The sequence below is a fragment of the Colletes latitarsis genome, unplaced genomic scaffold (genome assembly GCF_051014445.1).
Source record: "Colletes latitarsis isolate SP2378_abdomen unplaced genomic scaffold, iyColLati1 scaffold0013, whole genome shotgun sequence".
Lineage (NCBI taxonomy): Eukaryota > Metazoa > Arthropoda > Insecta > Hymenoptera > Colletidae > Colletes > Colletes latitarsis.
In genome coordinates, this window is record NW_027488368.1 from 12,708,936 (window position 1) to 12,722,418 (window position 13,483).

General features: G+C 43.3%; 1 protein-coding gene across 1 annotated transcript; it reads left to right on the plus strand.

Annotated features, from left to right (window-relative positions):
* The first annotated feature begins 7,509 nt into the window (after positions 1 to 7,509).
* LOC143350672 (uncharacterized) lies at positions 7,510 to 13,131 on the plus strand. The gene is made up of 2 exons (XM_076782694.1): positions 7,510 to 8,892; positions 9,469 to 13,131. Exons 1-2 carry the CDS (start codon positions 7,510 to 7,512, stop codon positions 13,129 to 13,131), a joined length of 5,046 nt encoding a protein of 1,681 aa, XP_076638809.1.
* The last annotated feature ends 352 nt before the right edge of the window (positions 13,132 to 13,483 follow it).

A 13,483-nucleotide genomic window follows, 5' to 3' on the forward strand; every position in this document is an offset into this window, starting at 1 on the left:
TCATGTTAGGTCTAGGTTAGGTCTGGGATTTGCTCTCGTCAGGGTCATACTTCCGCAGTTTTAACATGTATGTTGACCTGATCGAGGGTTTTTTCTGGTTTGGATCACGTTGTAATGTGGGACCACACTGAAACAATCAATTAAACCTGGTAATGATAACTATTTTAGAGGATAACGCATGTTAGGTTTGTGTTAGGTCTAGGATTTGCACCCATCAGGCTCATACGTTCGCAGTTTTAACATACATGTTGACGTGATCGAGGGTTTTTTCTGTTTTGGATCACATAGTAATGTGGTACCACGCTGAAACAGTCAATTAAGCCTGATTTCGATCAATATTTTAGAGGATAACGCAAGTTAGGTCTGGGATAGGTCTGGGATTCGCCCTCATCAGGCTCATACTTTCGCATATTTCTCATACTTGATGGCTAGATCCTGGGCTTTCTCTGGATTGCATCACGTAGTAATGAAGTACAACACTGAAACAGTCAATTAAACCTGGTTTCCATCAATATCTTAGAGGACAACGCAAGTTAGGTCTGGGATAGGTCTGGGATTTGCCCTCATCAGGCTCATACTTTCGCGTTTTTCACATACTTGTTGAACAGATCCTGGGTTTTTTCTGGTTTGGATCACGTAGTAGTGTGGTACCACACTGAAACAGTCCATTAAACCTGGTTTGGATCAATATTTTAGAGGATAACGCATGTTAGGTCTGGGATAGGTCTGGGATTTGCCCTCATCAGGCTCATACTTTCGCGTTTTTCACATGCTTGTTGAACAGATCCTGGGTTTTTTCCGGTTTGGGTCGCGCAGTAGTGTGGTACCACACTGAAACTGTCCATTAAACCTGGTTTCGATCAATATTTTTGAGGATAACGCATGTTAGGTCTAGGTTAGGCCGAGGATTTTCACTCATCAGACTCATACTTTCGCATTCTTCACATACTTGTTGAACGGATCCTGGGTTTTTTCTGGTTTGGATCAGGTAGTAATGTGGGACCACACTGAAACAGTCAATTAAACCTGGTTTCGATCAATTTTTTAGAGGATAACGCAAGTTAGGTCTGGGATAGGTCTGGGATTCGCCCTCACCAGGCTCATACTTTCGCGTTATTCACATACTTGTTGAACTGATCCTGGGTTTTTTCTGGTTTGGATCACGTAGTAATATTGTACCACACTGAATCAGTCCATTAAACCTGGTTTGGATCAATATTTTAGAGGATAAGGCATGTTAGGTTTGGGTTAGGTCTAGGATTTGCCCTCGTCATGCTCATACTTTCGCATATTTCTCATACTTCATGGCTAGATGCGGGGCTGTTTCAGGATTGTATCACGTAGTAATGTGGTACCACGCTGAAACAGTCTATTAAACCTGGTTTCGATCAATATTTTTGAGGATAACGCATGTTAGGTCTAGGTTAGGCCGAGGATTTTCACTCATCAGACTCATACTTTCGCATTCTTCAGATACTTGTTGAACAGATCCTGGGTTTTTTCTGGTTTGGATCGGGCAGTAATGTGGTACCACACTGAAACAGCCCACTAAACCTGGTTTGGATCAATATTTTAGAGGATAACGAAAGTTATGTCTAGGTTACGCCTGGGATTTGCTCTCATCCGACTCGTGCTTTCGCATTTTTCACATACTTGTTGAACAGATCCTGGGTTTTTTCTGGTATGGATCACGTAGTAATGTGGTACCACACTGAAACATTCAGTTAAACCTGGTCTTGATAACTATTTTTGAGGATAACGCATGTTAGGTCTGGGTTAGGTCTAGGATTTGCCCTCATCAGGCTCATACTTTCGCATATTTCTTATACTTCATGGATAGATCCTGGGCTATTTTCTGGTTTGGATCACATAGTAATGTGGTACCACACTGAAACAGCCGATTAAACCAGGTTTCGATCAATATTCTTGAGGATAACGCATGTTAGGTCTAGGTAAGGCCTGGGATTTTCACTCATCAGACTCATTTTTTCGCATTCTTCACATACCTGTTGAACGGATCCTGGGTTTTCTCTGGTTTGGATCACGTAATAATGTGGGACCACACTGAAACATTCAGTTAAACCTGGTCTTGATAAATATTTTAGAGGTTAACGCATGTTAGGTTAGGGTTAGGTCTAGGATTTGCTCTCGTCAGGCTCATACTTTCGCATATTTCTCATACCTCATGGCTAGATCCTGGGCTATTTCTGGATTGGATCACGTAGTAATGTGGTACCACACTGAAACAGTCAATTAAACCTGGTTTCGATCAATATTTTAGAGGATAACGTAAGTTAGGTCTGGTATAGGTCTGGGATTTGCCCTCATCAGGCTCATACTTTCGCGATTTTCACATACTTGTTGAACAGATCCTGGGTTTTTTTCTGGTTTGGATCACGTAGTAGTGTGGTACCACACTGAAACTGTCCATTAAACCTTGTTTCGATCAATATTTTTGAGGATAACGCATGTTAGGTCTAGGTTAGGCCGAGGATTTTCACTCATCAGACTCATACTTCCGCATTCTTCACATACTTCTTGAACGGATCCTGGGTTTTTTCTGGTTTCGATCACGTAGTAATGTGGTACCACTCTGAAACAGTCGATTAAACCTGGTTTCGATTAATATTTTAGAGGATAACACATATTAGGTCTAGGTTAGGTCTAGGATTTGCCCTTATCAGGGTCATACTTTCGTATTGTTCACATACTTCTTGAACAGATCCTGGGTTTTTTCTGGTTTCGATAACGGAGTAATGTGGTACCACACTGAAACAGTCGATTAAACCTGGTTTCGATCAATATTATTGAGGATAACGCATGTTAGGTCTAGGATAGGCCTGGGATTTGCCCTCATCAGTCTCATACTTTCGCATTCTTCACATACTTGTTGGACAGATCCTGGGTTTTTTCTGGTTTGGATCAGGTAGTAATGTGGGACCACACTGAAACAGTCAATTAAACCTGGTTTCGATCAATATTTTAGAGGTCAATGCAAGTTAGGTCTGGGATAGGTCTGGGATTTGCCCACATCAGGGTCATACTTTCGCATTTTTCACATACTTGTTGAACAGATCCTGGGTTTTTTCTGGTATGGATCACGTAGTAATGTGGTACCACACTGAAACAGTCCACTAAACCTGGTTTCGATCAATATTTTACAGGATAACGCATGTTAGGTCTGGGATAGGTCTGGGATTTGCCCTCATCAGACTCATACTTTCGCACACTTCACATACTCGTTGAACAGATCCTGGGTTATTTTCTGGTTTGGATCACGTAGCAATGTGGTACCTCACTGAAACAGTCGATTAAACCAGGTTTCGATCAATATTTTTGAGGATAACGCAGGTTAGGTCTAGGTTAGGCCTGAGATTTTCACTCATCAGACTCATACTTTCGCATTCTTCACATACTTGTTGAACAGATCCTGGGTTTTTCTGGTTTGGATCGCGTAGTAATGTGGGACCACACTGAAACAATCATTTAAACCTGGTATTGATAAATATTTTAGAGGATAACGCATGTAAGGTCTGGGTTAGGTCTAGGATTTGCCCTCATCAGGCTCATACTTTCGCATATTTCTCATACTTCATGGCTGGGTCCTGGGCTATTTCTGGATTGGATCACGTAGTAATGTGGTACCACACTGAAACAGTCAATTAAACCTGGTTTTGATCAATATTTTAGAGAACAATTCATGTTAAGTCTAGGTTAGGTCTGGGATTTGCTCTCATCAGGGTCATACTTCCGCAGTTTTAACATACATGTTGACCTGATCGAGGGTTTTTTCTGCTTTGGATCACGTAGTAAAGTGGTACCACACTGAAACAGTCCATTAAACCTGGTTTGGATCAATATTTTAGAGGATAACGCATGTTAGGTCTAGGTTAGCCCTGGGATTTTCACTCATCAGACTCATACTTTCGCATTCTTCACATACTTGTTGAACAGATCCTGGGTTTTTTATGGTTTGGTTCACGTAGTAATGTGGTACCACACTGAAATTGTCAATTAAACCTGGTTTTGATCAATATTTTAGAGAATAATTCATGTTTCGTCTAGGTTAGGTCTGCGATTTGCTCTCATCAGGCTCATTCTATCGCATATTTCTCATACTTGATGGCTAGATCCTGGGCTTTTTCTGGATTGCATCACGTAGTAATGAAGTACAACACTGAAACAGTCAATTAAACCTGGTTTCCATCAATATCTTAGAGGTCAATGCAAGTTAGGTCAGGGATAGGTCTGGGATTTGCCCACATCAGGGTCATACTTTCGCATTTTTCACATACTTGTTGAACAGATCCTGGGTTTTTTCTGGTATGGATCACGTAGTAATGTGGTACCACACTGAAACAGTCCACTAAACGTGGTTTCGATCAATATTTTAGAGGATAACGAAAGTTATGTCTAGGTTACGCCTGGGATTTGCTCTCATCCGACTCGTGCTTTCGCATTTTTCACATACTTGTTGAACAGATCCTGGGTTTTTTCTGGTATGGATCACGTCGTAATGTGGTACCACACTGGAACATTCAGTTAACCCTGGTCTTGATAATTATTTTTGAGGATAACGCAAGTTAGGTCTGGGATAGGTCTGGGATTTGGCCTCATCAGGCTCATACTTTCGCATTCTTCACATACTTGTTGAACAGATCCTGGGTTTTTCTGGTTTGGATCACGTAGTAATGTGGGACCACACTGAAACAATCATTTAAACCTGGTATTGATAAATATTTTAGAGGATAACGCATGTAAGGTCTGGGTTAGGTCTAGGATTTGCCCTCATCAGGCTCATACTTTCGCATATTTCTCATACTTCATGGCTGGGTCCTGGGCTATTTCTGGATTGGATCACGTAGTAATGTGGTACCACACTGAAACAGTCAATTAAACCTGGTTTTGATCGATATTTTAGAGAACAATTCATGTTAAGTCTAGGTTAGGTCTGGGATTTGCTCTCATCAGGGTCATACTTCCGCAGTTTTAACATACATGTTGACCTGATCGAGGGTTTTTTCTGCTTTGGATCACGTAGTAAAGTGGTACCACACTGAAACAGTCAATTAAACCTGGTTTCCATCAATATCTTAGAGGACAACGCAAGTTAGGTCTGGGATAGGTCTGGGATTTGCCCTCATCAGGCTCATACTTTCGCGTTTTTCACATACTTGTTGAACAGATCCTGGGTTTTTTCTGGTTTGGATCACGTAGTAGTGTGGTACCACACTGAAACAGTCCATTAAACCTGGTTTGGATCAATATTTTAGAGGATAACGCATGTTAGGTCTGGGATAGGTCTGGGATTTGCCCTCATCAGGCTCATACTTTCGCGTTTTTCACATGCTTGTTGAACAGATCCTGGGTTTTTTCCGGTTTGGTTCACGTAGTAGTGTGGTACCACACTGAAACAGTCGATTAAACCTTGTTTCGATCAATATTTTAGAGGATAACGCAAGTTAGGTCTGGGATAGGTCTGGGATTTGCCCTCATCAGACTCATGCTTTCGCATTTTTCACATACTTGTTGAACAGATCCTGGGTTTTTTCTGGTATGGATCACGTAGTAATGTGGTACCATACTGAAACATTCAGTTAAACCTGGTCTTGATAAATATTTTTGAGGATAACGAATGTTAGGTCTGGGTTAGGTCTAGGATTTGCCCTCATCAGGCTCATACCTTCGCATATTTCTTATACTTCATGGATAGATCCTGGGCTATTTTCTGGTTTGGATCGCATAGTAATGTGGTACCACACTGAAACTGTCCACTAAACCTGGTTTGGATCAATATTTTAGAGGATAATGCATGTTAGGTCTAGGTTAGCCCTGAGATTTTCACTCATCAGACTCATACTTTCGCATTCTTCAGATACCTGTTGAACGGATCCTGGGTTTTTTCTGGTATGGTTCACGTAGTAATGTGGTACCATACTGAAACATTCAGTTAAACCTGGTCTTGATAAATATTTTTGAGGATAACGCATGTTAGGTCTGGGTTAGGCCTGGGATTTGCCCTCATCAGGGTCATACTTTCGCAGTTCTAACAAACATGTTGACCCGATCGAGGGTTTTTTCTGCTTTGGATCACGTAGTAAAGTGGTACCACACTGAAACAGTCCACTAAACCTGGTTTGGATGAATATTTTAGAGGATAATGCATGTTAGGTCTAGGTTAGCCCTGAGATTTTCACTCATCAGACTCATACTTTCGCATTCTTCAGATACCTGTTGAACGGATCCTGGGTTTTTTCTGGTATGGTTCACGTAGTAATGTGGTACCACACTGAAACAATCAATTAAACCAGGTCTTGATAAATATTTTAGATGATAACGCATGTTAGGTCTGGGTTAGGTCTAGGATTTGCCCTCATCAGGCTCATACTTTCGCATATTTCTCATACTTCATGGCTAGATCCTGGGCTATTTCTGGATTGGATCACGTAGTAATGTGGTACCACACTGAAGCAGTCAATTAAACCTGGTTTCGATCAATATTTTAGAGGACAATGCAAGTCAGGTCTGGGATAGGTCTGGGATTTGCCCACATCAGGGTCATACTTTCGCATTTTTCACATACTTTGTTGACAACACAATTAATAAGTTTTTAGGTTTAATTGTTTAACACGTCTGCTGGTTTGATCACTAATATAAGTACAAATTTCGTTTTCGTTTCATTTACAATTTTCGTGGTGGTTTGGAGTGGGGAAATAGGTAGATAAGCGCGGTGATTACGAGAAGGACGGGAACAGTCGCGATTCGGTCGGGAAACGGCATAGCGATTTGTTTGTTGATTAATTTTGGCACGTTCCCTGGCTGTTCGGGCGTGTATCGGCATCTCTAATTTGGCATATTATAATTCCCAAAGCTCGTGCTCCGATGTCGACTACTGCGTCATTGTTCCCTGGCTGGACGGTACAATGTCGCGTAGACGATTGTTGAGCGTTCCTCGCAACTGGTGCCTTGCGAGGTCGAGTGCATGGGTGAACTCGATGGCAAGAGTTCCGGATTTGGTTTTGGCATTAATCGGTGGTCACTATGACAATATGGTAAAACTTTCAAATCGCTAATGGGACGGCATTCGGGGTCGGCACGCTGATCGACTTTCGAATACCTAAGAGATATAAGGAACAAGAAATTGTAAAATTCCTGAATAAATCTATGACATACAAAGTATTGCCTGTTTTTCTGTACTCCCATCTGATCCCTGCTCCCTTTCGCCCGTGGGTCGATGGTAAACAATGGTCCTTCGAGCCGGATATGAGCCAGCGATCTGTGGGCGATGGGGGCCGGGACGTTTGGGGTAACTGCGGTGATAATTGGTGTATGTTTCGGAGAATGCTTGAAGGCTGTGGAAGATCCAATGTTCTAGCATTGTATCATTTATCGTGGTTTATTTCGTGTTTTCTGCAACACATATCGAGTGCTACTATGTCATCGACGAAACGCTCGAAATCGAGTCGACCAGGGGGAAGCAGAGGACGTCCACTTACAACCAGGACTGGAATGGCTACACGATCGGGACGGCCTGCCTGTCACCCACTGCGTGGGAAACGTGCTATTGTGGAGCAACCAGACGAGGAAGCAGGTCTACGAGATTCTGCCGTGCTAGCATCGCAGCCAAATCCAGCAGGTGGCACCGTGCACTCGGTGGCCTCGCAAGCCGCTTCAACTTCATCGTCGCTTCGAAAGAGGCGATTGGAAATTCAAGCGGCGGAACAGCGTGCGAAGGTTCGTCGAAAGTTGCTCGAAGAAAAGGAAAAGGTTGAACTGGAATTGATTGACGAGAGGTTAGAGTTAGAGATAGCTCAACTGGAGGAAGGGACAAATGGTGGAAGTAGTGATCGAAGTTCCTTAGTACCACGTCCAGACGCAAACCAGGGATGTAGTCAAGACAACAACACTAATCGCTCGATACGCGCCTGGCTCGAGAAGTCATCGGCTCACGTATCTAATTTCACCGATAACCATCGAGAGACGTCAGTTAACAATTACACGCGACAAATAGGCGGCCAAGCAGATCAAGCGGAACGAAATGCGACAGCCGCATCCAGCCATTATCAACGCGCGGTAGACAGTGTTCCGAACATGCAGAGGAATGAAACTTCTGGAATTTCAAAACTGACAGATGTTTTGAGCCGCACAATTGAGGCCATCCAGGGTAGATCAGCAACGGGAGATTCATCGCGACAATTATTAAACCGTTTAACATCTAAGGGGGAGCTACCGATATTTAATGGAGACACTGTGGAATGGGCAAGATTTAAACGTGTGTTCGATTTGACGACGCAGAAGGGAGGATATTCCGAAGAAGAAAACGTTTCGCGGTTGTATGCGTGTCTGCGTGGTCCGGCACGCGATGCAGTAGCGTCTCTTATGGTGACGGCAAGCGACGTACGTCAAATAATGGAGACCCTAGAACTAAGGTTCGGTAACCCCGACGTCGTAGCTACAAAGATTGTCGAAGACATAAAGAATCTTCCCCGTATTGGCGGTATAGGTGGAAACCTGGTGACGTTTGCTACCACAGTTAAGAACTGCGTAGCGGCTTTGCAAGCAGTTAATCACATTGGTTATCTGCAGAGTCCCGACTTGAATTCGGAGATACTGCGAAAATTACCAATGAACATGATTTACCAATATAATAGGTTCTTGAATGAGAATAATGAAGGAAATGAGCCTAAATTAGTTGTACTTGCAAAATTCCTATTTTTTGAAGCTGAGATTGCTTGCAAAGCTGGGACTAGTAACTTAATAACTCCTAACGTTCGGTACCCACGAGAAGGAAAACTGTACATACGCGATAAGACTAAACGCACTGCAGAATCTAAAGCAACCGTTTTAACAGCAACAACGGATAGTTCAAAGATACTTTCGCCCAACAGGAAAGTAATTAGTCGTTGCAATTACTGTTTAACGGAAAATCATATGGTTACCGGTTGCCGACGATTTAGTAGCTTAGCTGTACCCCAACGATGGGAATGGGCGCGACAGAAAGGAGTATGTTTCCGATGCCTGGTAGGAAGACATCGTAGTATTCGTTGCGGAGCTAAAGGGTGCGGATTTGCGACGTGTAAACGGGCCCATCATAAACTTCTACACGCAAATGGGCGTTCAACGAGTACCACAGTGGTGAGGAATAATTTACCGCTATCTCCGGTACCTGGAAGCTCGGAGTCGGTAGAAGTTACTGCAAATACTTGACAGACGAGCTGTAAGGGAATCCTCTTGAAAGTAGTGCCAGTAGTAATCACCGGAGCACGCGGGGATTTACAGACATATGCCCTCTTGGATGAAGGATCCACAATAACTTTAGTTGACGCATCGGCAGCGAATAAAATCGGGTCAGCAGGTAGACCAACTTTTTTACAGTTAAGAGGAGTAGGGGGAATGGGAACCGTTTCGATGAAAAGTAAAAGCGTCGATTTTGATATTAGAGGCAAAAACAGTGTAAAGACCTTTCAGATAGTAGCTAGAACAATACGGAGTTTATCACTGCCCTCTCAGACATTACACGTGAGCGAAGTAAAGAAGCATCGACACTTAAAAGATTTAAACATCGAAGGTTATTCTAACGTGACCCCGGAAATTTTGATAGGTCAAGATCATTGGGATTTGATTACATCACTTGAAGTAAGGGAGTCGGGGAGACAAGCACCAGTAGCATCATACACAAATCTTGGGTGGACGATACATGGGCATTTGCCATGCGGTGCAAACGAAGAAAACGAATTAACTATGCTGCAGTTAACTGAAATGAGAGAACGAAATAATAATCACTTCCGTGACAGTCGGCTAAACGAGCTGGTCAAACACCATTTTAATATAGAATCCCTAGGCGTTAGTGAAAAACCGAGGAATAACGTGTTAATCGTGCGAGCGGAGAAAATATTAAAGAAAACAACGCGAAGGGTAAATGATCGATGGGAAACAGGATTGTTATGGAGGTCTGATGCGATTGAGTTTCCGAATAATAAGCAATACGCAGTGACTCGACTTAAAAGCCTGGAGCGTAAGATGGATAAAGATCCTAAATTTGCGGCACAATATTGTGAACAAATTCAACATTTTCTAGATTGTGGTTACGCGTCTAAAGTAATTCTACCTGTAGTAAACGATACGCGAGTATGGTACCTACCGCATTTTGGAGTAAGAAATGTAAATAAACCAGAAAAATTACGCGTTGTGTTCGATGCCGCGGCAGTATACCATGGGACATGTTTGAACGATGCACTGCTGCCGGGACCAGACATGCTTAATTCGCTGTTAGGATCATTACTTCGATTTCGACAGAAACGTATTGCCTTTACCGCGGACATCAAGGAAATGTTCCTTCAAATAAAAATACGTCCGGAAGACCAGTTCGCACAACATTTTCTATGGCGTGGGATGGACAGAGCCAAGGAACCAGACGTATATGTAATGACTTTCCTGATATTCGGCGCGACATCTTCACCTTGCTCAGCTCAGTTTGTCAAGAACGTTAATGCAAAAGAATTGGAACTGGAATACCCTAAAGCAGCGGAAGCCATAATGAAATATCACTACATGGACGACTACATCGATGGTGCTGACACTATTGAAGAAGCCGTTAAACTTATTCGCGAAGTTACTGAAATTCATCGCAGAGGTGGTTTCGACATACGAAATTGGACATGCAATAGCCGAATGGTATTAGACAGTCTGCCCAGCGAGAAACGGTCACGTTTGAAAGTAAATCTCGCGTTTGATCAACATCCGACGGAAAGGGTGTTAGGCATTAAATGGAATCCTGACGAAGATAGGCTATCCTTCAACTTGAGTCTGAAACGAATTCAGCGGGAAATATTAACTGGAGAACAGAAACCCACCAAACGACAAATGTTAAGCGTGATTATGTCCGTGTTCGACCCCTACGGATTTCTTAGTCCCTTTACTATTAGAAGTAAAATTCTACTGCAGAACAGCTGGCGTAGCACTATCGCATGGGACGAAGTGTTGAAGGATACTGAATACGTAGAATGGAAGAGATGGATCCAAGATCTGCAACATATAAAACACTTCTCCATACCCCGTTGCTACTTGCAGCGAAATGCGACTATTTGTGCTACAGAGCTTCATGTATTTTGTGACGCCAGTGAAAAGGCGTATGCAGGAGTGGCCTACTGGCGCGACGTATACGAAGATGGAATAACAACCGTCACATTTATTTTGGGCAAATGTCGTGTTTCCCCATTGAAACCCATTTCTATCCCGCGTCTAGAACTACAAGCCGCATTGCTTGCCAGTCGCATAGCTCGTACCGTACAACAAGAACATAGCAGGAAAATAACCAAAAGAGTTTTTTGGACGGACTCGTGCACAGTGTTAAGTTGGTTGCGGTCGGATTACCGAACGTACAAAGCGTTTGTGGCTCATCGTTTGGGTGAAATAGATGACCTAACTAGTCAGAACGAATGGCAATGGATTCCCTCAAAGGAGAATCCAGCCGACGACGCAACGCGCGAAAACGGTCCAATGCCCTTAGAGAAATCCAGATGGATTTCGGGACCAGAATTTTTGCGCAATAATGAACGTTTTTGGCATGCCCAACCAAGAACCACCGTGCCAGGTCCTAGAGAAGAACTTAGGCCGGAGTTTGTAGGAGCAAATGTGGACTTTGGAAGATTGGAGCTACCTCAAATTGAGCGATTTTCTTCATGGTTTCGGTTAATCCGCAGCACAGCTTGGCTACTAGTTTTCAGTGAATGTTGCTTAGCTAAGAAGAAGGTCCCATTAACTAATGTACATGTACAGTGGGCAGTGAGAAAATGGTCGGCCCAGTGTCAGCGAGATAGTTTTTCAGAAGAATTGCATACATTAAACCATGGAGGAGTAATAAGCTGTAAAAGCCGACTACATCAATTAACACCATTTTTGGATGAAGTCGGACTCATTCGGCTCGGTGGGCGAATATCGGCAGCCGAAGGGGTACCGCACACTATGAAAGAACCAGTAATATTGGATGGAGGTCACCGATATACACGCCTTCTGATATTACACTATCATCAAAAGGCAAATCATGGCAGTACGGAGACGGTGGTCAACGAATTGAGGCAATCGTTTTGGATTTTAAGATTACGACCAACTGTAAAAACTGTTGCAAGTCGATGCCAAGTATGTCGTATGAATAAGAAAACACCGCAAATACCTCGGATGGCAGATCTGCCAAGCGTGCGAATAGATCATCATGTAAGACCATTCACCAATTGTGGAATTGATTATTTTGGTCCTATGGAAGTCACGGTAGGTAGGAGGCGCGAGAAACGATGGGGCGTATTATTTACTTGTTTGAATATCCGAGCTATCCATATTGAAATAGCATCCACTTTGACAACGGATGCTACGATTATGGCTCTTTCGCGTATGGCCGCTCGGCGTGGGTTCCCGACTATAATATATTCAGACAATGGTACCAACTTAAGAGGAGCTCACGCCGAATTGAAAAGGCTTGTAACGGACTTAGACTGCGATACGCTGAGGGATAGAGCTATGAGCAAGGGCGTGGAGTGGCGTTTTATTCCTCCGGGGGCTCCTCATATGGGTGGTTGTTGGGAAAGTTTAGTTAAGTCGGTCAAAATCACCCTGAGAATCATCCTGAAAGAAAGGGCACCTCGTGAGGAAACGCTGGCCACGATGTTAGCAGAGGCTGAACATACTGTAAATAGTAGGCCACTAACATCCGTATCCGTAGACCACAGAGATGGAGAAAGTTTAACACCAAACCATTTTTTGATTGGAACATCTTCTATTAACCCATTGGCAGTGGGACTAGGCGGCAGAGAAGGCCAAAATTTACGCAAGCAGTGGAGGATAGCACAGAACCTAGCTGATCATTTCTGGTCGCGTTGGGTCAAAGAATATCTTCCCACACTGATAAAAAGGCGTCGCTGGCATCAAGAGGTGCAACCCCTAGCAGTAGGAGACTTGGTCCTCATTGTTGATTCTCAGCTGCCTAGAAACATATGGCCACGCGGAATAGTCACAACCACGTTTCCTGGAAGGGACGGGCGAGTACGGGTGGCCGAAATTAAGACAACGAAAGGCAAAATTATTAGACCAGTTTCGAAATTAATTGTGCTGAAACCCATGGATATTAGTGCTGAGTAAGACATCTCAGACACGGGAGGGGGAATTTGTTGACAACACAATTAATAAGTTTTTAGGTTTAATTGTTTAACACGTCTGCTGGTTTGATCACTAATATAAGTACAAATTTCGTTTTCGTTTCATTTACAATTTTCGTGGTGGTGGATTCATTTGGAGTGGGGAAATAGGTAGATAAGCGCGGTGATTACGAGAAGGACGGGAACAGTCGCGATTCGGTCGGGAAACGGCATGTAAGTATCGAAGGATTGGAAGGCCGAGCGGCCTCGGCCCGGGTTGTCCCATAGCGATTTGTTTGTTGATTAATTTTGGCACATTCCCTGGCTGTTCGGGCGTGTATCGGCATCTCTAATTT